Raw genomic sequence first — 25286 nt, 5'->3', positions numbered from 1 at the left:
AAGGCTGGGTGGAGGGAGTTCAGGGTGCGTGTGGCCCTGGATGCAAGAGGTAGTCCCAGGACTCGTGTGTTCAGAAGGGAACATCCCTCCTATACTCCACTGGGAGCTTCCCACCTCAAATACTGCACACAGGGCAGGGTGCAGTCCCTGCCCACAGGGGCTGGAGAGAGGCAGCACGCAGAACATGTGCAAAGGCCCAAGGGCAGGTAGGAAGGAGGGAGGTAGAGGTGGGCAACGGTGGCCAGGAGTTGACTTAAACTAAGATCTGCACTGTCCTGGAGTGGAGGGGACAGGGACGGAGTGACTTGGTGAACCCGGATACTTGGGAAGGGAGAGGCCAGGTGGGTCTGGCCATGGGGTGAGGGGCTGAGGGCGCCAGGGGTCTCAGCACTGGAGGTGTCACACGGGGAAGGGACGACCCAGGAGGACCTGGGGACTTGAGAAGGGGCTGGGCCATCCGGGGAACCCGGCTAGGGGGTACCTCTCCACAGGACAAGCCCGGGCCCCATGCTGTATGGTTTTTTAAAACGCACGGGTGACAGGACGGGCTCCGGAGCCCTCCCGCCGGGGCTCAGGGGCACTGCTCGACCGTCGCCCGCGCTTGTGGCCCCTGGGGTGGGGTGGGGTGGGGTGGGGTGGGGTGGGGTGGGGTAGGGTAGGGTAGGGTAGGGTAGGGTAGGCCCGGGTGGGGCCTGCGAGAGCGTGGCCTGAGCCGCCCGCGTGGCCCTGCACGCCGTGGCGTCGGCAACCAGCAGACCAACCGAGGCTCCGCCCGCGCGCGCGCCGCGTGTCCCCGCCCGCTCGGTCGTCGGAGCGCGGCTGGCGGCGGCGGCGGCGGCTCGGCACGGCGGCGGCCGGGCACAGGCGGCGGGCGGAGCAGCGGACGGCGCCGAGGCCGCCCCAGGCGCGGGGCTCGCGGCGGTGGAGCGCGCCGGACTGGTCGGGGCCCCGGCGCCGCCTTTCAATGGGCAGCTCGCACTTGCTCAACAAGGGCCTGGCGCTCGGTAAGGCCGCGCGCGCTTCCGGCCGCGGGCGGGGGCGGGGGCGGGGCGGGCCGGGCGCGCGCGGGGGGCCGCTTTGTGTGCGAGTGCGCGTGCGCGCGGGGGGGCGGGGCGGGAGGGCGGCCGTGCGCCTGCGCGAGCCGCTGCGTGTAAGGGCGCGTGCGCGTGCGCATCCGCCCTCCCAGGGCCTGCGCAGGTGACAAAGGGGCCGCGGGCCGGACCTTCCCCCCGGCGGTGGCCCCGCCGGACCCCTGGCTGCCGGCCTCATGCGGCCCTTTCCTGCCCCACTCCCGGTGTGGGGCCTGCTCCCGCGTGGGCCGGCCCTGTGCGGGGAACAGCGGGGACTCGCTTTGGCCGCAGGCCTTGTGGCCCGTCTGCCTCCTCCGTTTGTGCAAACCCTTCAGTCTCAGGGCCTGGCCTCCCCGCTCAGCGGCGGTCTGGACCTGCCGGATCCCGCGCCCCAAGGGCACCTTCCCTGCCCGCCTGTCTGGTAGCCAGCAGCGGCCCGCCAGGCCTCGGCCCTTGCCAGGCGTGGTTATTTCGCGCCGCGTCGCCCTTGCCATCCGGAAAGGGGAAATTCCGGGCGTGGCCCCCAGAGCTGCCGCCAGCCGGGCCTGCGGGAGGCCGGGCCTGCGGGGGACCGGGCCCGCTTTGTAGGCAGCCCCCTGGCCCGGGGCCAGATCCTTGTCCTGATGAGTTTCCTCGCGATTGGTTAGGACGAAAATGCCTTCTAGGAAGGAAAACCGGAGGAGATTGGTTTTCTTCCGGGTACCCTGAGTAGTCAGGAAGGTGAGCCCACGGAGTCAGGTTGTGAGTGGGGCCCGGCCGGGGTGTCAAGGGGGTGCGAGGCCGTTTGTGTCTTGGGGGCCGAGCTTTTCCCTGTCCGGCGCCCAGACGCCCAGGTCCCTTTGATCAGTCAGGCACAGAGCGCTTGTCATTGTAAATGACCATAAAGGAATGCCACCGGCTAGGGGGTGCCAGTCAGGAACTTAGGTGTCTGCCTGTGTCATCCTTGAACTCGTGGGGTCCTTCTGGAGAAGTGACCCATGTGGGCAGGAGCATGGGCCGAGCCTGCCCTGACCAGTACGTGGCCTCTGGGTGTCCGTGGCCCCACCTGCATCTTGGGGTACAAGTGGGGTGTGCCAAGCCCAGGAGTAGGTTTGTAGGCAAGGCAGCAGGCAGTAAGGGTGCATAGTTACGGTGGTCATTCAGGATGACAGCTGCGGCCTGAGGTTCTGGAGTTCTTATCAGGCATGGCCTGCACATCTGCGGTGACCCTTGGCACAGTGCTGGCTTCTGTCATGCAGTGTGTGCCAGGGCCTGTAGATTTTTGTTCTTTTGTGGTCTGGGCTGGCCTCAAACTTGTGATCCCCCTGCCTTGGCCTCCTGAGTTCTGGGATCACAGGCACGCACCACTGTGTCCAGTTTAAGGGTCTGTGCATTTCTGCTGGGCCCGGCAGATACTCTGTCCTGTCTCCAGGGCCTCTGTCCTTGTCGTTCCCTGTCCTGACTGTCACCTGCAGTCCTGCAGTTGGGTCTCAGCTGGGCTTCTCACCACCCTACTTGGGCACCATCTTGCCCTAGCTTTTGGCTCCACAGCCACTTTCCCTTCTCTGTCTGGTTTGATCACCCATTTCAGAGGACGTGCTGTGACTCTGGCGTCTTCCAGGTTTGGCGAAGGATGCACACTGGGCTGCTCACCTCACTGGTCCAGCTTTCACTGGAGTCTCATCCCACCTGGACTCTCCTGTTTAGCTGTAACCAGAGTGGCTCTGGTCCTCTTGGACTCTGGTCTGTTGATGTCTCCCTCTGGACTGCGGTCTTTTCTTTCTGGTCCCTTTCTTTAGCTTGAGGACACTGCAGTAGGGAAGGGAGGCTTGCCTTGGCCTATGGGACTGGGCCTGGTGCTTGTCCAAGTCAGGGCCCATCCTGTAGGTTCAGCCCAACCTGTCTCTGCCAGAAGCCAGCACTCTTTGGACATTGCTAGTGTAAGGTTTGGTTATCTGACCAGCTGTCTCTTGGCTCAAGGTCAGTGAATCTTTGTGGAGGAGCCACAGTAGCAGAGGTGACCGTCTCTGCAGAAGGACCCTGGCTCAGAGAGGCCTAGTGCATCCTTTGGGGTTCCAGGGTGGGACTTGAGCCAGATTCCTGGCTTCTGCCCCAGGCTGGCGGCTCTTGTGGTGCTTCTGTGCCTGTCATTGTCATCTGCCAAAGCTCTGAACTCCGTGTGATAGGAGTGACCTAGCCGGAGGTGTTTAGAGCCACTGGCTGTCCCACTTGCACAGGTGGGGAAGGTAACAGACCAGATCCTGCCAGTTATGAGGGGCCTGCCTGCTCTTCCAGTGAGGGCAGCATTCCCTCTTTGTAGCAGGGAGGAGGAGTCTCCGGCACCAGGGCTCTGGAAGAATTTACACACAGGACGAACAAAGTCCACCAGCATCCCCAGAAATGGGTGAGGCAGTGAATCCACCTTCACACTTTCTGCCTGGTGTGTGAGGTGCCCCTGGGGCACATGGACATCACCCCTGTGGCTCACAGGGCCCTGTGTTTTTGCCCAGGCACTCCGAGTTGCCGTAGCCCCTCAGGATTCCTCCTTGGGGCCTTGGCCCTGGTACCTGTTGCCTGGTAGGGCCACAGTTCCTGCCAGGTAGCAGGCAGCTCCATCTTGGCCTGTACCAGGTCTCATCTCTCTATTTCCACCCTGGCTGCATGACCAGGCCCTGGTCTCTGTGATGCCCGGGTAGCCAGCCACAGGGTAGCCTAGTGACCTGAGGAGCTTCTGGGGGCAGTGCTGGCATTGGTGCCCAGAGGCAGGGAGGGCACTAAGCCAGGAAGCTGCCGGCAGGGCTGGGGGTGACAGCACACGGCGAGAAGGGCCTGTTCCTGGTTATCGCTGAGGAGTGGGATGGCCGTTCCCAGGACGGGGTCTCAGTCAGGCCTGGGGCTGGAGAGGCTGGTGCCCCGGCTGTGGGGCAGGCGGCGCTGTGGCCAAGGACAAGGACCACCTGGGGGGATGTTTCGGGCAGCTGAGTGTGGGATCTCCTGGGGCTGTGAGGGGCACGTGTGCCGACCCAGAGCCCAAGGTCTGGCTGGTGGCTGTGCAGCCTGGTGGTGGAGGTGGCTCAGTATGGGCCATTTGGTCCTGGGACCCCCTTGGGGTCCCCGAGGGCCTCAGTGAGCAGGGCCCATGTCATCCTTTGGTTCCCTGGACCTGTTGCTTCCAAAATCCTGGAGGCTGCTCCTTCTTTCCTAACCCATTTTTTAAAAAGTAAAACTTTAGTTTTAGAACAGTTCTGGGTTTACAGAAAAGTTGCACAGGTGATCCTGAGAGTATCTGATACTCACACCTATTTTCCCTAGTTGCTGTCCTACCTGTGTGTGATGGGTGTCACAGCCCATGGTCTGTGTGGGTGAGTCCTGGTCTCCCCAGTGTCTCTGAGACCCAGCGCTGCACTGTCCTCTGTGACTTTGCTCTGTCTCCAGGTGCTTGGCTGGCAAAGCCGCCCACTGCCCCACAGGAGGTTTGGGCAGCTCGGTGGCCTTGCCTTGGGGCAGTGTTTGCAGCGCAAGGAAGTCCAGATGCTCTGTACCCAGCAGGTCCTCTCCCCCAGCTGAGTGGCCATGTGACCCTCAGGGAGAGCATCCAGTGCTGACGCCACAGGGGCCTCCCCAGCTGTCCCTGGAACTCAGGGCTGGTTTAGGGGGCTTGTGACAGGACCAGCCATGAAGTCAGAGGGGCCACACCCAGCAACCCTGAGCATGCTCCTCACCCTGTGCGTTTTGTGCAGCTCCCTATGCACACTCAGCCCTTGCTTGTGCATACTCTGCACCTCCAGCTGGGCCACAGCCCTGCCTTGGCTAAGGCTGCCATGCACTGGCATCTTACCTGGGTATGAGCGGCCGTCCCCATGGCATCCCGTCCATAGGTTTCTTCACAGGCATTACTCACCCTTCAGCTGCCCACCCTGTCTGCCTGTGTGAGCAGAGCCACTTCCCAGATGGGTGTCAGCCTCTGTCCACCAAGGCTACCTCCCTCTGAACCAGCCAGGTCCAGGTTCACCTAGGATGGGGTGTTGGCGCTCTGCTGGGCAAGCTGTTGTTGAGTGGCCGGGCCGTCCCTGGTCTGTCATCTGGGTTTGAGTCCTAAAATCACTGGGGACCTCCAGGTGGCTTGCCCTGGCGATAGGTAGTCAGTGTCCCTGCCCGTTGAGGACCTGCAGTGGAGGCCTCTGATCTCTGGGTCTGGTCTTGTGGCAGTGCAGGGCCGCCTGGCCATCGAAGGCCCATGCCAGCCACCACTGCTGAGATGGAGCCTGCACCAGCTATGAGGCCCACCACCCTGGCAATGCCCCACTCAGGTGGCAGTGGCCTGGCAAGGGGCGCACGCTCAGTCCCAGAGTCCACAGAGCATACCTGCACCCCCTCTTTCTGGGGTCCTGGATCTGGCAGAGACTGTCAGGCAGATACCTGCCCAGGACGTCATGTAAATTCCAGGTGGCACCTGGTCCCCCTCCTGCTCAGCCCCCCATAACACAGTGCCCGTCACTGCCACAGCTTCCAGAGAAGTCCCGTGGGTGTCGGTGGATGGAGAACCCAGGGCATGGTCTGGGGCCGCAATGAGGCTGGTTCTCAAGGGCTGCAAGAGTGCGTGGGGCATCAGCCGCCTTCCTCCTAGCCGCGGCAAGGGGACAGCCTTGCCTCTCAGGAAGGGCAGGGCCTTCCTGGCCACTGTGCATGGGAGTGTAGGGGCGCTGGTACCTTGGGAGGGCACCGCCTTCTCCGGGGTCCTCACAGGTGGGCACAGCCCTGGTGCCCCTGACCCGCCTCGACTGCACAGGCACGAGTGTGTCACAGCAGCCTCCTGGACCACGCCGGGCCTGTGGGGCCTAGCAGTGCCCTGGAGCTGCTTCCTGTGCTCCTGGCCTGCTGTGTGCCATGAGTTAGAGCCAGCTGCAGGTGACCAGGGAACACGTAGATGGTTAGATTACCTGGGCCGTGGGCCGTGGGCATGGGGCTCATGGGATCTCTTTGTTTTTGCCAAGTCTCCGCCACGGGTGGGCACTGTTGCCCTGTGAGATGGAGGACCCTGATGTGCCCTGAGGACTCAGCCCTTCCCCGGAGCCCTGTGCCTGTGCCCCAGCAGGGGACAGGTGGAGACAGCTCCTGGCCCCCACTTCACTGGGCTCTAGGACTGCAGACTCCTGGGGCGTGTGGCTCAGTGTGGGTCCATGCTGGGTCCCAAGGTGAAGGCTGCTGTCCTCAGGGCTACCTGCATCCCCCTGCCCTGTGCTGTTCCTGGATACCGCCCCAGTCAGGAGCAAGGGCACTGTCTACAGCTGTCTCGCAGCCCCGCCACGCAGGCCTTTGGGAGAGGAGAGGGCACGTGAGCGGGTGTGCACAGCTGTGCAGGCAGCCTTGGGCACAGCAGGTGGCATTCCTAGCCTTGCTCATTCAGAGCAGCTGGTGCTGACCCGAGTGGGTGTACACTGGTGTGCTGATCAGAGGGTATCGATTTGTATTGATGAGGTTACCCGCTGGGCCTGGCCTGTGGTGCTGGGGGTACTGTCTGCTCCCCCATGTGCTGGGCACAGGTGGCCTGGCCTGGCTTCTAGACTCTCCTCTTGCCGCTGCTTCCATGCCCTCTGTAGGGAGTACCCCCACCCTGCCCCTGGGAGGATCATGCGTTGTCTTTAGTGAGACACCACTCTGTCCCCAAAGCTGAGTGTGTTCTGGAAGCCGGCAGCAGCCCAGTGTGGGCACGTAGAGGATATGGGGAAGGGCTGAGTGGCAGTGGCCCAGAGCTCACTGGGCTCCATATCCTGCTGGTGTCTTGGACTTGAGGCTGTGTGGTCCTTTTTGCAGAGTTCCAAGACGAGCCGCCTGCAGCTGGTCTGTCTTATCTCTGTCACCTGTGTGGCCGCAGGGCTGGCCAGGCTAGGGTCCTGGCACTGTCAGTATGGGGCCCGGCTGTACATCAGGGTTGGACCGTGTGTAGTGTCCTGGTGCGATGAGCAGGGACACACCCCGAGGCTGGAGCTGCTGTGCGCACCTGTAGCCTCAGCCCGCTGGTGCGTTTGGGTGCCATACCCATGCCCCAGCGGCTGCCACCCCCGGCCACAGCTGAGCAGTGTGTGGGGACCGAGTGGCTAGGGCTCGAGTTGGATGCCTCCTGCAGGAGCAGTGGGGACTAGGGGTGCTGGGCAGGATGCTGGAGAGCTGGCACCTGAGTGACTTTGTTGGAAGACTAACGTCTGAGCTTCCCAGAGGCCAGGGACACTCACTGAAAGAGAGAAGCTTCTGGAACCAACACCAGCCCTCTTTGTGCAGGCCGCACCCTGGTGCCTCACACATTGGTCCTGGGATGCCGGTGGCTTCCCGGTGGCCCCAGAGCCACTCCCAGGTCCACATTGGGATGCTGGGGTGGGGCCCAGTCTCAGGCCTGGCCATGGCCTGGGAGATCCTCGCTGGTCTGCAGTGGGCACTGTGCTCCAGGGGCCCCTGGCGGGAGTCTGGCCGAGTTTGCGCAGCAGCATCTGCTCAAGGAGCTGGCTGGCCTGGGCGTGTGTTAATGTGTTTCTTGTGTTTGATTTTTAGTCAGACTTTGAGCGGCGCAGGCTCCGGTGGTTGTCGTGGAGCAGCAGCCTCCGAGCTGTGGCTGGAGACAATAAGACGTGGGATGAGGCTCCGTGACAGGACGCAGTTCTGCCTGGGGACTCTGAAGACAAAAGGCTTTGGACAGTCGAATTCATGGTCGTGGAAACCCAGCCCCAATTAAGCAATGTCAGGTTGGTAGGGGCTCCCTGAGCCTGGGCGGAGTGAGGCTGTCTCTGGGACCTGCAGAGGAGTCTCAGAGGGCGCTGTCCCCTGGGGCTCGCTGTGGCCGAGGTCCCTGTGCCCAGAGCCCGACACTGCCCCACAGTGTGTGGCGGCCTGGGCTGGGCCCGTTTCTGTTGCGTCCTGAGAGGCAGGGGTGGTACTGAGGCCAGGTTAACCTGCCGTGGAGTGGCGTTCATGGGGACCACAGAGCCGCAGGGAGGCTGTGTGTTTCTTGTGTCTCGGGCTGAGCAATGAATGTGTCATCCCCAGCCCGGGTCATGCTGCTGCTGCTGCTGCTGCTGCTGGACGCACCTTGGCACAGGTGGCTCCGGGGCTGTGGCTGGGACGACCTGGCGCTGGAGTCTGGGCAGCTCCCTGATTTGGGGAGGAGCGTGCCGGGTGCACAGAGCTGCAAGGTGACGTGGGCCTCTCGTCTGCCCTCCCCACGCTCAGACCCTGCCCGCCCACGTAGCCTGGGAGTCCTTGCTGAGGCAGCGCCGTGTGCAGGCTGGGTGTGTCACTGGTCTCCCATGAGGTGTTGACCACATCCTGGGCAAGGTCACTGCTGTGCTCCGAGGACTTGCCCTGTGGCCTCAGAGCATTGTGCTGTGGGCTGTCCCTCTTCTTGGTTCTCACAGAGCAAAGCCGAGGGTGCCAAAGGGGCTGTGCCCCAGCGCCTGTGTCACCTGCTACCACCAGGCTTTTATAGGAGTAGAGGCCGCTGTCCAAGTCCGGGTTGGGAAGGCGGCCTGTTGTGGGTTTGTCTTTCTCTGCCTGGGTGCCAGGGCAGCTGCTGTGTTGAGGGCTGTGGTGGAGAGGGTGTCGGGGATGGCGAGCCACAGCTTGATCTTGCACCCTGGAGGAGACCTGGTGCAGCACTGTGGCCCCTTCCTCTCTGTGCTGCTGGTGCGGTGATGGAGGCATTGCCCTGGGGGAGGCTGGGAGCCCTTGGGCAAGGTGCTGCCTGACTCCCCGCTCTGGGCCAGTGAGACCCGCTCATGTGTGCACTCGGGCCCTGCTCCCGGCCGGAAGCTGCATGGGTGGGGCTCGGCAGGCCTCCTTAGCTCCTCTGGCGTGGTCCTGCCAGGCATGCTGCTTCCTGCTTACGGTGCCCCTACTGCCCTAGGGCTGGCTGCCGGCCACCCCATCCTCGAAGCCTCTGGCTGTGCTCAGCAGGGCCTGCTTGGTGGCTCTGGCTCCTGGTCCCCCCCGCACCCTCTCCATCCACTGCCCTGATGCCCCTGGGGACGTCGTTCTCCTGGGCAGGGTTCGTGAGTTCTGTGGGATGAGGGGCCACCTCTGCCCTGCAAGGTGCAGAGGGTGTTGGGCAGCACTTGGGCCACTGTCCTTGGAAGCCTTTTCTTCACCTTGGGCCAGTAGTGCTCAGCTCTGTTACATCTGGAAGGAGTTGGCTTTTTAACATTCCTTTTTTCTTTTTAGCAGTACTGTGGATTGAACCCAGGGCCTTGGTACTGAGCTACACCCCCAGCCCTTTTTATTTATGTATTTCCCTTGAACCCTAAGACAGGGTCTTGCTGCACTGCTAAGTTGTCCAGCTGGTCTCAGGCTTGTAATCCCCTCCCTCATCTCCCGAGTCCTGGGGTCACAAGTGTGGCCCTCTGCACCCAACTAGTAACATTCACACCCCCTGTGGCATTGGCGGTGGAACCCAGGGCCTCACACATGCATGTTAAGCAAGAGCTCTACCTCAGAGCTATTCTCCAGGCCTAGAAATTCTTACTTGTGTTTGGGGGCAACGGGCTTTGGAGTGTATTGTAGGCATTTTCTTTCTTTACAGTTTCTTAACCTTTACACCTGTGGAAGGGGGGAGCGTCCTGTCCCCTGACCCTCTGGGCAACTACACAGCAACTTCAGGCAAGGAAGCAGCCATGGGGCCTTTCTCTAAAGTCACGAAGCGGTTTACACAGCCCTGTGCTGGCGCCACAGCCCAGCCAGGGACTCTGAGGTCCTGCCAATCTGGGTCCAAGTGGCAGCGAACTGTGGCAAACACCAGTTTGTTGGTGACTCTTAGTTTCCTTTTTACGAGGACCCTGAGGATAGGAAGCTCAGGCAGCACTGGGTGGCTGGGGCTGCAGAGAGCAGGCTTGAGTTGAGGTCCCCATTCTGTCTTGCAGGTGTCCGACCTCCGATCATGAACGGGCCCCTGCACCCGCGGCCCCTGGTGGCACTACTTGACGGTCGGGACTGCACAGTGGAGATGCCTATCCTGAAGGATGTGGCCACGGTGGCCTTCTGTGATGCACAGTCTACGCAGGAGATCCACGAGAAGGTAGGGTCCACGGGGTCTCCCATGTGGCAGGAGCCTGCACACCCTGGGCTCCTGAGCCTGAGTGGCCCCATCATTGTGCTTAGAGCTGTTGGGAGGTAGAGGCGGGGATGACCCTCGCACCCCGATCCACTTCCATCCTAGCCAGTTTGCTGCTGACAGTGGACCTGGCTTCTGGCAGCCACCACTGGGTGCCATGTGTGTGAATCCACCCGGCACCCTGTATCACATGTCTTCTCAGGGTGCGGGCATGGCAGGCAGCACTGGGGCAGCTACCATGACTCGTGCTTGCTCAGAGCCATGGGATCCCAGGTCACATGACAGGTGTCATCACAGCTAAGTGACTTCGAATAGTCTTTCCACTAGAGATGGCAGCAGAGCCGTAAAGTTCTTTCCAGTGAGCTGGGGTCAGTCTGCAGCCGGGAGGGCCCAGGACCTGCAGTGTGGACAGCCATGGCCCTGGTGAGCCCATGGCTGGGCTCAGCTTTTGGCGGCCCCAGGATCTACAGGTGCATCTGTGGTCCAAGCAGAGACCAAGTCCATGGACCAAGGCCACGTCTGTGAATCGAAACACACCTGGCATGGTCACCCTCAGCTGTGACCAGCTGTGCCAGACCATGGCCTGGTTTGCTGCTGGCCGTGCCCTCGGCCTCAGGGTGTTGCTGCAGGTCATTTCTAGGTATGGTGTCCATGCTACGCTGTCAGATGCCTGGTGGTCACAGAGGTCAGACCCTGTGAGCAGACTCTCCGCCAGCAGAGGCACTAGCCGCTAGGACGCCTACTGCTGGATGCCTACTGCTGCCACAGCAGACCGAAACCAACCTTGAACATGCTGAGAGGGGACAGTAGATTTGGAAGAGAAAACGAGGAGATGCAGAGCAGGAAAATCCTGTGGCTGCAAGAATTTTGGGGGACATTTAACTGCAGGTCAGCGGGCAGGACGAGGGAAGAGCATGAGAGGGAGTAGCTAACAAATCTCAGGAGATGGGGCCGGGCTGGAAGTAGAGAAACTGAGGGATGCATGCGCTGGATACCAGGCCCCATTCCCGAGTGCCCGTGCCAGATTCCTGCCCACTGAGACACCAGTGTAGGGCACAGCTGGTATCCACAGACACTACACCAGGGACAGCAGCTCAGCCCACAGGCACCCTGGCATCGTCCACACCACGGCCCCCACAAGGCACTGCACGCCAGGCAGCCCGCCACACACCACTGAAGGCAGGCTTATTCCTGGGGTCCTGCACCGTGCAACTCCCTTTCCTGGGGTAAGGGAACTGCTGTGTCACGAGGCCATGTCAGGGTGTGGTGGCAGCAATGTGGATGGACAGGCAGTGCCATCACATGGGAGAATTGCACAGTGCGCAGCTAACTGAAGAATTAATGGAACAGGAGCAGGCAGGAAATACCCACACTCATAAGCGGCACTTAAAACAGTTTTTGCCAGTGAATTTGAGACGAGAAATCATGACATACGAACGGACAGATCAAAGTAAAATCCACATTGCTAAGCAGAGGTTCCCAGCATGAGGGCAGACCCTGCACCTGCCCTGCCCGATGGAGGCACTGTGTCCTCTGGAGACCAGTGACACCCAAGGGGTGTGCAGGAGCTGTGGGAGCTCCTGGGGACAGGGAACACAGATGAGAAGTCAGAACTGTAACAGGAAGGCTGAGGTGGCGAAGGACGTCTCGGGAGATGGAGCTCTGAGCAAAACTGAGTTGCTAAGGCTCTGTGCCCAGGCGGAGTCCCCTACTTCCTGGTAGGTGTGTGGCCTTGAGTAAGGACTTTATTTCCTACATCTTCTTGCTGTTAAGTGTGGCCAGGTGATAAAGTTCCATAAGGGAGAGGTCAGGGGAAGCTCTGCAGATTTCCCTTTTTCTGCTGACTGGAAACCGGACGCTGGCTTGGAGCCTTGGAGCCATGGTGGACCATGAAGGGGAAGCAGTGTGCTGGGAGCAGTGGAGCAACAGGACAGGAGCTTGGGGACAGCCAGCCAGGGATACCAAGGCCTGTTGCTCCCATGTGAGAGGGAAATCAGTGCCTGCCTCGCGTCTCAGTTGCTTGGATGTTGCTGCCTGAGTGCTACAGAAGGAGACTGTGACGTCATCTCACCCACACAAGCACAGGATGAAGAACATCTCCAGAGTCTCACTGGACCTAGGAGGCATCAGGGTCCAGGAGATGCTGGAGCTGGGGGCCAGGTGGGGGTTCTGCACCGACACAGGAGCAGCAGCCTTAGTGGCACACACCCCCAGGGGCACAGCTTCTGGCCCAGGATGGCCCATCTGACCAAACTGAACTGCCAGGAGCTGGGGTCTTGGGTCTGGACACACCCATCAGAGGCTGGGAGGGGGTTAGGCTGAGCTCAGCAGGACTGCACGGGTCCTAGCCGACACCCAGCCAGTGCCAGGGCCCTGGCGGGCAGCAATGAGAGGGAACCCAGGAGTGACGGGGGCCACCATGGGGCATGGGATGGGCAGGTCCTTGTCACGGAGCCCTCCTGCCGGTGTCCTGGGTACTCCCCTGCCCTGGGCACACCTAGCCCTCAGACCCACCCCTGGTGCCCCCGTGGTAAAGCCGGGGGTACAGGATGGGGCCTTCAGGGTGTGGGCTGCACTGAGCCTGATGTGGGCTGTGGAAGTGCATGCATTCTCGCACAGGGGAGCGCTGCATGGACAGCCCTGGGAAGGAGAAGGGCAGCGTGCTGAGGTGGCCGTGAGAGCTCACGCAGCAGGTGCACAGGCCAAGGGCCCTGTGAGGGATGGGGTGTGTGGAGCTCCTGGTGCTCACCGGAGATGCTCCCAGTGGCCTCCATCAGCCGGGCCAGGCTTCGCGGTGATGGGTTTCTGTGAAGCCAGTGTGGGTGTGATGCTGATGTGGTGGCAGAGGCTCAATGTAGCCATACCTGGGCGAGGGCAGGCAAGTGAGCGTGATGAAGCCCTGCGGCACATGGAGAGATGCGGGAGCCGGGTCTGTGTGCTTCCTGTGGAGGAGCAGCCATGGCCTCCTGATGGGGCAGAGAAGACCTGAAGGGAGCAAGGACCCTGTAGATGGCACAGGGCCCAGGCTGCAGGGCTGCAGCGAGGTTCCTGGCAGCCTTCAGATTCGTGTCCCAGGCCTTCATGGTGCTGCAGTGTCAGGCATGTAGGGAAGGAACAGGGAAGCAACCTCCTGAGGGATGCCGGTGGGTAGGTTACACTCAGAAGCGCAAGTTAAAGCAGCACAGCGATGCCGTTTGCACCTGAAGAGCCTCAGAACGCCAGTGCTGGGTTGGGAGTGGCTGCTGGTGTCCACAGGGTGCTGCAGCAGTGGACACACAAGAACTCACTTCAAGAAAGTGATCATCCAGCTTGATCACAAAGAGCCGGTACACACTGCAAAGCATGAGTGACGATGCTAGCACTGCAGTGAACACTTGGGAGAAGAGCGAGCTGCCCTGCACACATGCATGGTGTTGAGGCCACGGCCCAGCACCTCTGCACAGCATACGGGAGGGCCCCACCCGGTGCCCAGGCCCGGCGCCCAGTAGTCCACAGCTCCAGGGCCTCATCTAATGGGGACCTGTCTCCCCTATTTCTGCTCTGCACAGGCTTTCCTGCTGCGGGCACCCGTAGATCATCTGGTCATCCCAGAGGGGCCTTCCAGGGTGTTTGTGACCTCAGCCTGCCCATGCCCCTGAGGGTGCTCTGGCCTCTAGGTCCACAGGGGTGATGCGCCTGCCATCTCCTCCAGTGCGGGACAGGTGCACTGCCCTTGGGAGGCGATGGCCATGGCTCCACTGGTGTCCTGGGTGCCCAGGGGCCCCTGTAGGCCAGGAGGAGAAGCGCCCAGGGTGAGTCACTGGGCTTGGGACTTGCTCTGCTGGCCATGTCATCAGGCCCCTGGGTGCCCCAGAACCAGGAGCCTTGGGGTCCTGTACACGGCCTCCTCAGTTGCCTGCATGGACCTGGGCTGAGGTCTCGGGGTTGGGGATGGGCAGGACTGGGTGCGTGTGGGGAGGTGTGGCTGTGGTGTGCATGGGACAGGGCTGAGCATGCGTGGGGCTGTGCAGGAGTGGGCGGGCCGGGCTGTGGGGGAGGTCACCCTCCACAGGTCCCCTCCAGCCCTGTGAGCAGGACTGGACGTCGGCTTGTGTCTCCCAGTTCTCAGGCAGTGTCCCACTAGAGGCCCTGCACGTGCACAGCCCTGCGGCCCACTTGGCTCACCTCGATGGGCTCCTTCTGGTGTCCTCTCCGATGTCCATGCCGGTGTCTGCTCGTCTTCCTGGCTGTCCTTTTGCCTCAGCCCCTCCTGGTCCCTGTGTTGTAGGCCAGGCCCCAGGGAGGACACTCGTGGCTGCTGTGTGGCCTGCCCAGCTGCCTGGTCCTGGGATCCTGAGCCCAGGCTGGGAGCTTCATGAAGGCCTGAACTCCTGGGCCAGGACAGCACCCGGCAGGCCGGTGCCCCTCAGTGCAGTCCTTCTCCCTCCTGCAGGTGCTGAATGAGGCTGTGGGTGCCCTGATGTACCACACAATCACACTGACCAGAGAGGACCTGGAGAAATTCAAAGCCCTTCGCATCATCGTCCGAATTGGGAGTGGCTTTGACAACATTGACATCAAATCTGCCGGGGACTTAGGTAGGAACTTGGAACACTCCTGTGGGCTTCCTCAGCAGGCCCCTCTCCACGCCTGGCTCCGTTCTTCTGATTTGATGTCACAGAGCAAGAGTCCACTGGGCCTGCTAGGTTGGGTTGGTGATGGGTTCGGAGGACGCTGCTGGGAGGTGGCAGCGGCAGCTCAGTGGCTTGGACCGCGAGTCTTAAGTGTTCAGCAGCACAAGGTCTGGCCGAGCTCCACGCCCACCTGTGCTGTCACAGGCCTGCATCGCATCACAGACCTCCTCGCCTGGGCCTTGCTGGCAGTCACCAGTCTGCCCGAGACACAGAGCGCACATGCACACACAATCGGGGGCTTGTGTGCCCACAGCACATACCTGCACACACATACATCAGTCTGCACGTACACTCGGGAACCTACACACACACACATGCATATGAGGGCTTGTACGCTTACAGCAAACAATGCACACACCTGTACTTGTGCACACAAATTTGTACCTGTATACCTGGGTGTATGCATGTGTGAGCCTGCTCACACGTGCTACCCTGCGCCCAGCTGCATGCAGGCTGTTTGTCTTCTTCTGTCTGTGTCCCTGTCTGTGCAGGTGGCAGATGATGAAACGGGCTTGGTCTCACAGTGCCTGCCATTGGCGCCCGTCACCTGACGCGTCAGCGAGGGCGGGAGCTTGTTAAAAGACTCTCCTGTGGGCGCTGCAGGCCTGGGTTGGGAAGCCAGCTTTGCCCTGCTGGTCCCCTCTGCACTGGTGGCCTCCTGGGCGGGGCAGCAGGCACGGACCCCGCGGCGCCACCTTCCCTGTCCTGTGATCCCACGGGCTGGGGCTCCGCCTACCAGCCAGGGCCCGCCAGGACCTCCCAGCCGGGGGCAGTTGTGGAGTCTGGCTGTGTGGCTGGTTCCCACTTGCTCTCCCATTATGTGATGAAGAAGCCATTTTGGGGTGCTGCCCGGGTCCTCCCTGGTCAGAAGGTGCCTTGAGCACTTGGGATGGTTCTCAGGGATGCAGCCCCATCTAGCACCTGCACATGTGATGCAGACCTTCAGCAGGAGGAGCAGCAGAGGCCCCAGCTTGGGTGGGAGTGGGATGGGCCTGGCTGGTAGAGGGACTACAGGAGAAAGGGGCTCTTTCGGGGGACCGGGCCCAGGGCAGGGGTGGCTCATGTGCCAGGGCCCCTGAGGGTGGAGAAACCTGTGCAACTTGGAGGGCCCAGGCCAGGAGAGCCAGCCTGATGGGCAAGCGGGCCTGAGAGCAGCGGGGCTCAGAGGGCAGGGAGCGGGGCTGGAGCCAGCTTCCTCAGGGCATCCCTCTGCCTGTCCTCGGCCGTCTGCTGGTGAGCAGTCACCACCATGGAGGCCGCAAATGTGGCCTGGATTGTGTTTGGGCTGGAGACTGATCAGACCCTGTGCACGTGGGCTCGCTGACACCTGCACTGCCCTCAGGCCGTATGACAGGCACGCATCTCACTGCCCTCGGTGGCACAGCGTGACACCAGGGTGCCCACCACCTGCAGCACGGGGGTCTGTGCTGGTGCATGTGGTGGCCACACATCGTCCTGTGTCCCTGCAGGCATCGCCGTGTGCAATGTGCCTGCTGCATCCGTGGAGGAGACAGCAGACTCGACCCTGTGCCACATCCTGAACCTGTACCGGAGGACCACCTGGCTGCACCAGGCCCTGCGGGAGGGCACTCGCGTCCAGAGTGTCGAGCAGATCCGCGAGGTGGCCTCGGGGGCCGCCAGGATCCGCGGGGAGACCTTGGGCATCATTGGACTAGGTGCGTTGGTGCATTGGCGCATCGGCCCCGGCTCCCCATGGCAGCCCGGCCCCGTTAGTGCTGCTGCCCCACAGCCTGTGCAGGGGGAGCCAGAGCTCTCATGGGCCGCAGGACCGGACCCAGGCCCAGATGGGACAGAGGAGGCACAGCTCGTGGGGGCCACTGGGGTGTGCCTCACACAGGCATCACGTGTGCACACCCCACTTGATGTCACGTGCAGCATGCGTGGACCTGTGGACACCACACACGGGCGTCCCATACGTGCACGACCCCTTGTGAGGCTGTGCTTGTGCTGCTGGGTGAGGACAAGAAAGCCTGGGCCTCCTCCACTCGACCCACCCACGTCCTTGACCCCCAGCCTCAGCCGAGCATGGTCTGTTCTGGAGAGGCCTGGTGCCACGGCAGCTGTATGGCAGCTCGCGTCCACAGCGGTGCCCTGCATGGATGGCTCTCTCTACACTGCCAGCCTGTCACGGACAGCCTTCCTCTTGCTGCCCCTGTGACCTCAGGCACCCCTGTAGATGGTCAGAAAAGGGAGGGTGACGGTCTAGGTCATCTCTGGATGCAGAGATGTCGTGTCTCTTTTTGTGTTTTCATTTCAGTTCTCAACTGAGGAGCTTTCTGGTTTGTTCAATATATTTGTAGGTTTTTTATCTTCTGGGGCTGGGATTAAACCCAGAACCTAGTGCTTGCTAATAAACTCACTACCAGCAAACCACAACACCAGACAGGTGTTAGATATTTTTAATGTTGTTATAAATACATATTTTATCTTTGTTTTCTAGTAGCTAGTGTTGTTTTGTTTTTTGGTTATACTAGGATTGAACCCAGGGCTTTTGCACTGAGCTACATCCCCAGTGTTACTACTTTTTATTATGGGACAGGTTTCATTAAATTGCTCAGTCTTGAATTTAAGATTTTTCTGCCTCAGCCTCCACAAGTGCTGTACTGGGATTACAGGAATGTGCCATTACAGCCCGCGTCAGCAGTTGGGTCTTCGTGGTTAGAGACGCACTTGCTCTCTGTGTGCCGACCCCTAACCACATGCTCTCTAGATTCTCGTTTGTCCGTTCTCTGGGTCTTCTGCGTGTGTTGCTGGGTGGTCTGTGGGTAAACACAGGTGCATCTCCACTTCCCCGCGTCCATGACTGTGCCTCCTTTCATTGTTTGTTGCCTCTTGTGAGGCCCTGTGCCAGCAGTCGTGAGTGTGCCAGTGTCCTGGTCCTGCCCAGGGGAGGGTCTTGCCATCCTTCTCTGGGGTGGCGTTTGCAGTGGCTTCTGTAGAATCGCGAGTCCGACGTCACACAGCTGCCCGCTTTCCTGTGGAGTAGTGTGTGTGCTGCGTCTTAAAATCCTCCTGTCTTTAACTTACTGTTTTTGTTTTGTAAAAAAGCTTTAAGAGTTCTTTGCTCTCTCGGCTTTGGTCTGTGGTTTCTACTGACTTTGGGGTCCTGTCTGAGTTTGCTGGTCCTTGTCTTGTGGTGAGGCCCATCCAGCAATTCTTCATTCACATGTGAGTTTTAGTTTTAGAACCTTCTGCTTGGTTCCTCATGGAGTTGCCATTTCTCTGCTGGAATTCACTGTCTTCTCGTCTGTTTCTTCACATTTGCCTTGGGTTCTGATCCCAGATCAACAGTTGTGACGTTCTCCAGATCTACCATCTAGACATCAGCAATCTACCGCACTGTGGGTTTTCCTTTCATTAGAAGCTACGTCTTCTGTCTGCTTGTGTGTCATGATTTCTTGAGATCTGCAGCCCTCGTGTCACCCAGGACGTGCTGTTCTCTGCTCAGTCAGGCAGTGCGGGGGACTGGGGAGCTCTTGTGCTGTCCACTTGCCTGGATTTCAGAAAGTACCAGGCACCCCCAGGGGCACCTGCAGCCCTGGCTGTGCCAGGGAGATGCATCTGTCTACCCTGTTGCCTGCATTCCGTGACAGCACGGGCTGTCGTGTGGCTGGCATCTGCTCTGCCTGCACCGTGTGCCCTTGAGCACCCCAGCAGGTCTGCTGCCCCTGAGGAAGGGCTCACTGCCCCTAGGGGACAGACAGTCTTCTGCAGACCTGGGTTCCTCAGTCTGCTCTCTGTCTGCCCCTCGCTGACCTGTGCAGCGACCTCGAGGGCCCTCAGACGTCCTAGGTCCTTGGCACTTGCAGTTTCTGCCATCTAGGTCCCTCCTGTCACCTTGGAATTTCTCACGGACCTCCCTGTCCATGCACGCCTGCCCTGGCCACCTTCTTTAAAAAAGTTCTATAGGGGCCGGGGATTTAGCTCAGTGGTTCCACCGCCTGCCTTGCAAGCACAAGGACCCGAGTTCGATCCCCGGTACCTAAAAGACCAAACCAAAACAAAAATACCAGTAACCCTTATGGGCCGGGGATTTAGCTCAGTGGTTCCACCGCCTGCCGCGCAAGAGCAAGGACCTGAGTTCGATCTCCGGTACCAAAAAAAAAAGTCCTGTGGCTCACCAGGCACGTACCTGAGTCCTGGCTGAGCTCCTCTCCTTCCAGTCAGATCAGCATGTTCTCACCCCGTGCTGGAGACCTCCTCCTTCAGCGTCTGGCCAGCAGCCGCTGACGTCGTCCTCTGCTGTCCCTGTGTGGTGGGGTGGTGGGCAGGGCTCCTGCCGTGGAGAGTGTGCTCTGCCTGTGTCTGTGGGCTGAGAGCCCGTCTGAGCCACGCTGTGTGCAGGTGCCAGAGCTGAGGGCTCAGTGACACTTGACGAGTGAACCTGGGGGTGGGGAGGGAGGGCCACGGACTGGGTCAGCTGGCAGGTCCCAGGCCCTGCAGTGGGTGCTTCCACCGCCCAGCATCCCTGGCTCCCACCCTCGGGAGCGGATGCTCTGTGTGAGTGCATGGGCCCTGCCATGTGCCCTGCCATGCCCGAGCCTGGGGACGCTGTTTCTCACTCCGCCTGCTCCACAGGTCGAGTGGGACAGGCAGTGGCACTGCGGGCCAAGGCCTTCGGCTTCAACGTGCTCTTCTATGACCCGTACCTGCCGGACGGTGTGGAGCGAGCACTGGGGCTGCAGCGTGTGAGCACCCTGCAGGACCTGCTCTTCCACAGCGACTGTGTCACGCTGCACTGCGGCCTCAACGAGCACAACCACCACCTCATCAATGACTTCACTGTCAAACAGGTGTGTGCAATGGGCCTCTGCCACCCCACCCCACAGGCCCGCAGATGGCCGCAGGTGTGCAGCCGTGTGCTCCATGGGGCTGTGCACCCACCCTGTCTGCCCCACACCCTGAGCCGCACAGGACAGAGCCAGGTGCTGTCCGTGGACGGTGTGGCACACGGGCGCTGGGTAAAGCCGCGGGTGCAAGGCCACAGTGGGCAGCAGCTGGCCGTGAACAGCGCTGTCGACCCAGGGCCCATGGTGGGTGGCCGAAGGGGAGTGGCTGTGCAGGCCTTGGGAAGTGCGCTGCCTGGACCAGCAGCTGCTACAGCCCACCCTGGATGTGGGCCCTGCGCCAGAGCCCTGCTCTGGGAGACACCTGAGTGCCTGGCTGTCATCCTGGCACAGGGCCCAGGGAGGGCCAGGTCCTTGTGAAGGGCGGACGTGCAGCTCAGGAGCTGGGCTGGGCTGCGTTGGAGTGGGGGGAGGCCCTCCTGGCGCTGGGGTGGGGTGGGGTGGTGCGGTAAGCAAGGCGAGGGCAGCCCTCATCCTGTGGTGCTTGTGCTTGCAGATGAGGCAGGGGGCCTTCCTGGTGAACACAGCCCGCGGTGGGCTGGTGGATGAGAAGGCGCTGGCCCAGGCCCTGAAGGAGGGACGAATCCGTGGCGCAGCACTCGACGTGCACGAGTCCGAGCCCTTCAGGTGCCAGCTGTGTGTGACAGGCAACAGCACTCTCCAGCCTCAAACTTGTGGCTGGTGTTGGGGAGAGGCTGGTATACTGGTCAAGGTCATGGGCGTAGGCTGTGCGGGCAGGAGCAGGCCGTGGAAAGGCCCTTCTGACCCTGACAGACACTCTGGGCCACCATGGCAGGAGGGCACGCTTGGGGTGGCACTGGGGTCACCATGGGGCAGCCAGGAGGCAGCTCCAGGGGCCTTTGGGACGTGGGAAGTTGCTGTCCTAGAATGGAGTGGCTCCCACAGCCTGTGCCCGTGGTGGGGTGAGGTGAGGTTCAGTGCCCAAGGTACGCAGTGGGCTCGGGGCCAGGGCACTGTGGAGCTGGCCACTGCAGCAGCCTCTGGTCTTGCTCGGGCCGATCTTCCTCTGGGGCCTGCAGTGTCTCAGCTGTCAGCCAGGGCCGAGCTAGACGGCTGGACTGCACCATGCCAATGGTGCCCTCCTGTGCCTGAGGTGGCTGGGCCTCGCCCCCACATCCAGGGACTCCAGCAGCAAGAAGTCTGGGCTGAGTACTCGGCCTCTGAAGGAGAAGGCAGTGGCTGGGGGGCCGTGTGCTGGCCCCATCCCATTAGGAGCACACGGCCGGTCATCTCGCCTGGAGCATAGGACAGGCACTGGCCGTGCTGCCCCAACTGACCTGTGTGCTCAGTTTCAGCCAGGGACCCCTGAAGGATGCGCCCAACCTCATCTGCACCCCGCATGCCGCATGGTACAGCGAGCAGGCATCCATTGAGATGCGCGAGGAGGCTGCCCGTGAGATCCGGCGGGCCATCACAGGTGGGTCCCACCCTGCCGGCCAGGCCCGTGCCAGCTCGGGGCAGCAGCACTGGCTCTCGCACCTGGAGCCCCGAGGGGCATTGTGTGCACTGAAAGTGGCAGTGCTCGCTCTGAAGTCCTGGCCGGCTGCATCTTCAGCGAGCTATGGGGCGACTGAGTCCTCGGCGGGCAGGACCCAGGCACTTGGGCTGGGAGGGAGCCACTGGGGCCACAACCCAGGGCCCTGCGGGGCGGTGCTCCAGGGGTGACCCGGCCCTGCCCTCCCCTCCCCACACCCAGGCCGCATCCCAGACAGCCTGAGAAACTGCGTGAACAAGGACCACCTGACCGCGGCCACTCACTGGGCCAGCATGGACCCCGCCGCCGTGCACCCTGAGCTCAACGGGGCTGCCTACAGGTGAGCGGCAGGGACCACGAGACCTCGGGGCTAGCCAGGCACAGGGCGGCGGGCGCTGTGGACAAGGGCCGTGGTGGGAGGAGAGCCTCCCGAGGGCGCCTGCGGAGCCAGTAGGGACACTCGTGGGGGCGGCCCCCACCCCGGGACCTCACCGCCTCTCGCTCCTGCCAGCAGGTACCCGCCAGGTGTCGTGGGCGTGGCCCCCACTGGCATCCCTGCTGCTGTCGAAGGCATCGTCCCCAGCGCCATGTCCCTGTCCCACGGCCTGCCCCCCGTGGCCCACCCACCCCACGCCCCTTCTCCTGGCCAAACTGTCAAGCCAGAGGCAGACAGAGACCACGCAAGTGACCAGTTGTAGCCCGGGAGGAGCCCTCCAGCCTCAGCTCCCAGCGGAGGGCGCTGTGCACCTCAGGCCGGGGCACGCAGAGGTGGCACCCGCCCGGTGGTGGCCCCAGCGCCCAGAGACTGGCTCGGGGCGTAAGCCACGCAGCTCCTCGTGTCGACTGTAGTTGTCTCGTCCCGTGGCTGGCTCACTGTCCTGTGTCCTTTGCGTTCCTCGTTAAGCAAAAGAAGTTAGTAGTTAATTCTATCATGGATGTTCTTGTCTGTGTACAGTTCTTAGAACATTGCAGAGGATTTGTTTGCTTAGCTGTCAACATAAAGAAAACCTGAGGGAGCATTCAGCAAGTCAGTTTGGGTTCCTTTTCCTTCTCTATGTGGAACGTGCCCCAGCGAGGCGGTCGGCACACTTCTCAGGACAATGAATCCTTCCCGCGTTTCTTTTTATGCCACACAGTGCATTGTTTTCTACCTGCTTGTCTTATTTTTAGAATAATTTAGAAAAAACAAAACAAAGGCTGTTTTTCCTAATTTTGGCATGAACCCCGTTCCAAATGCAGTCGGCATCTGGAAGCAGCTCAGAGGAGGTCAGAGCCCCAGTGTGCTGCCAGCCCTGACGTCTGTCCTGGGGGAGGCGTAGGGTCGCAGCACCCCCGCCTGTGCCGGTGCCGTCCTGCTGATGTGGTAGGCTAGCAATATTTTTGGTTAAAATCATGTTTGTGACTGTAACCATTTGTATGAATTATTTTAAAGAAATAAAAATCCCAGAAAGAGCCAGCATGCCTAGTGTGTGCTTTAGTGGCTTTGTCTCACAGCCCCTTGTGGGTCTCTGTCCCGCCTGCCGCCTTGCCCACCAAGGCCCGCCTTGGCCTCTCAGGAACAGGCAGCGGTCCCTGCGTGTGCTGAGCCACGTGCACGGGCACAGGCCACAGTGACGGGTCCATGCTGTGTGGTTCTTCGCCCAGCCAGCGGCCCCCACGGGACTGGACTGGCCAGCCCCATGTGCACTGCCTTGTTGGCAAAGTTCCCCTCCAGCAAGCCTGTGGCCAGGGAAAAGTGGGGTACCTGGAGTGGGGGAGCAGATGTCCAGGCCCCTGCTGCTGGAGACGGCAGGAAGCTGCCACGGGCACCATTACAGGCTGCAGGGACATCATGCCTCCCTTGATTCTGGGTGTCCCCGGGGACGTGCCAGCCTCTGGGCTGCCTTGGAAATCCTCCTGAGGCTGCGCTAGGACGTGTGTCCCTGGCTTGGCCTTGCCCCTCGCCTGGCCAGGCTAGCTGCCCAAGCTCCTGTGCCCCTGTGGCCACAGCATCTTGTCCCGGGACATTGGCCCCTAAGGCCTCTGCTTCGCCGGCCCTGCCAGGCACGGTGTCGGGCTTCCCAGTTGTTTTCTGTGCCCCTCTGCTCGCTCTGCCTGGTGGCTCCTGGCTCAAGCTCACCTCCTCGTGGTCCCCGTGGTTTTGCTGTGGTGAACACAGTGGCCAGGACCTCTGTGGCCACTTCCGGTCCGTGCATGTGATGGGCCCGCACCTGCGTACACGTGGGCTGGGCACAGGAAGCGCTGTCTGCCCGCTGCTCACCTTTCCTGTCCTTTAGCCAGCAGCTGTACTGGGGCTTCTCTTGCGCCTGGGCCTGGGGCTCCATGCTGTTTGTCCTCTTCGGGCTTATTCTGGTTCTGGAGTGGGCAGCTTATGTCTTGCCAGTCACAGGGCTGGGCTCAGGCTGACGTGTATGTCACCCACGCCATTGGCAGGCCGGGGCCATGGAGCCTGCCACAGCACAGGGCCTTGGTGTGGCCGGCGAGGTGGGGCATGGGAATGTGGAGGTGGCCCAGGCAGGATGGGTGAGCAGTGTGCATGCTGAGTGACCTCGGGGCCCCCAGGACCAGGACGAGTGGTGCCCTCCGTGACCGGCAGTGAACGCTGACCATCCACGTACCCTGAGTGTACGTGTTAGAAAAGAAGAGAGGCTGAAGTTAAGAGAGGTTATGTGTACCTGCTAAGCAAATGAAAGCAGTAGAACAAAATTTAAAACTTAGGCGGGTGGATGAAAGGAATTGGAAATCGGTAAAATAGGTTAAGTGGTAGGATCGGGGAATTCAAGTTTGCAAAAAATGTTGAAATTGATAAAACTGTCCAGATGCAAGAAAAAATACAGAAACCAACACAGCAAGTCCCTGACTTGCGAATGTTAGAGTTGCAAACCTTCACAGGTGTACTGTGTAAGACTCACTTTGTCTGATGACAAACGAATCCAACTTACGAACATTCTCCTAGAACGGAACTCGGGGACTGAGCTGCATCAGGGAAAAGAAGGACGGAAACCTGTTACGTTCTCATAGTCAAGGTGACAGGCTGTGTATGATGAGTACTGCTGAAAATTGTGAAAATGGAGAAGAAAAGAAATATCACCTGCTACAAGGTGTTCAAAACGCGGAAAGATCAGGAAGCTCTGTAAGTATTAAAGAATTGAGCTTGAGTACGATTTCCTCAAAGAAAGCTCCGGTGAAGCTGACTCCCCTGCTCAGTTTGCAAACCCTCCACCCAGAGCCGCCCGCCGCCGTAGACGTCAGAGCATGGACACTGCCCCGTCTGGGCTCGCTGGGCAGGTGTGCAGAGCTCTTGGTCCACATCTGAAGAGGGCCCTTTGCACAGACTCAAACCCCAGAAAGTCCCAGGACCCAATGTCTCAGGAGGAATCCAGCCACCACAAGGGTAGCTGTGCCATTGCTGAAGTGACCCCAGGCCCCCAGGACCAGTGCCTTGAGGTGATGTGGGCATTGAGGCGGCCCCACACCAGCACTGTGTACTACTGCGCTGGGTACTCAGGTGACCAAGGCGCTTCTCGGGACCACGGTGGCCTATGGGTGCTGAGGACCCCCAGTCCCTCAGGAGCAGGCCCTCCGCCCTGGCCATACCTGACTGGGCCTCTGAGCCCACACTGTGGCCACTGGCCTGGAGGCTCTGTCTCCACTCCCTGGGGGACACAGCCTCGTCTGTCCAAGTCAGTGGCTTGTCCTGCTCTGCCAAGAATGCCAAGACTGTCTCCACTGTGAAGGATGGTGCTAGGGAGCCAGGATGTGCAACCATGACTTCAAGTTGGAGGGCAGAGGGGCAAGAAAAGTCAGAGGAGGTTTTCTGAGCCATGAAATGAATCCCATCGATGCCCGTTGCCCTTGGAGGCAGGAGCCTGTACCGCACAGGTCTGAGGGTGCACAGGAAGGGGAGCGGCAGGCAGGGCCAGGTCCCTGGGCCCGGCCTCGCTTCCTGCATCTGTGAGATGGTGGATGTGGCCAGAGCCCCATGTCATCCTGGGGTTCGTGGCTGACACTGGGACAGGAACACACTGCCAGGAAGAGGGGCTCTGTGTGCACCTGCTGCCACACGTCTGCACAGATGCCCCTGCCATCAGCCAGCGCCTGGACGAA

At 61.0% G+C, this 25286-nt stretch overlaps 1 protein-coding gene across 12 annotated transcripts; it reads left to right on the top strand.

The window, feature by feature from the left end:
- Window positions 1-22: 22 nt before the first annotated feature.
- Window positions 23-22635, top strand: Ctbp1 (C-terminal binding protein 1). 12 transcript variants are annotated; one of them, XM_087187196.1, is made up of 11 exons: window positions 847-1004; window positions 7596-7786; window positions 8088-8233; window positions 9953-10107; window positions 14576-14720; window positions 16286-16492; window positions 19416-19630; window positions 20181-20311; window positions 20995-21122; window positions 21402-21519; window positions 21691-22635. In XM_087187196.1, exons 4-11 carry the CDS (start codon window positions 9970-9972, stop codon window positions 21875-21877), a joined length of 1269 nt encoding a protein of 422 aa, XP_087043322.1. In that variant the 5' UTR covers window positions 847-1004; window positions 7596-7786; window positions 8088-8233; window positions 9953-9969; the 3' UTR covers window positions 21878-22635. The 12 variants fall into 12 exon arrangements, with proteins under 12 accessions (XP_004847503.1, XP_087043319.1, XP_087043318.1 ...); XM_087187197.1 differs by lacking the exon at window positions 847-1004 and adding an exon at window positions 1140-1197 and having other exon boundaries at window positions 21694-22635; XM_021260438.2 differs by lacking the exon at window positions 847-1004 and adding an exon at window positions 1208-1790.
- The last annotated feature ends 2651 nt before the right edge of the window (window positions 22636-25286 follow it).

This window comes from Heterocephalus glaber, unplaced genomic scaffold, assembly GCF_053883595.1.
Source record: "Heterocephalus glaber isolate CG9 unplaced genomic scaffold, H.glaber_assembly_v1.0 deba00001509, whole genome shotgun sequence".
Taxonomy (NCBI): Eukaryota; Metazoa; Chordata; class Mammalia; order Rodentia; family Bathyergidae; genus Heterocephalus; species Heterocephalus glaber.
The sequence above is the reverse complement of the archived record's forward strand: the minus strand, read 5'-3'. Positions and strand labels throughout refer to the sequence as shown.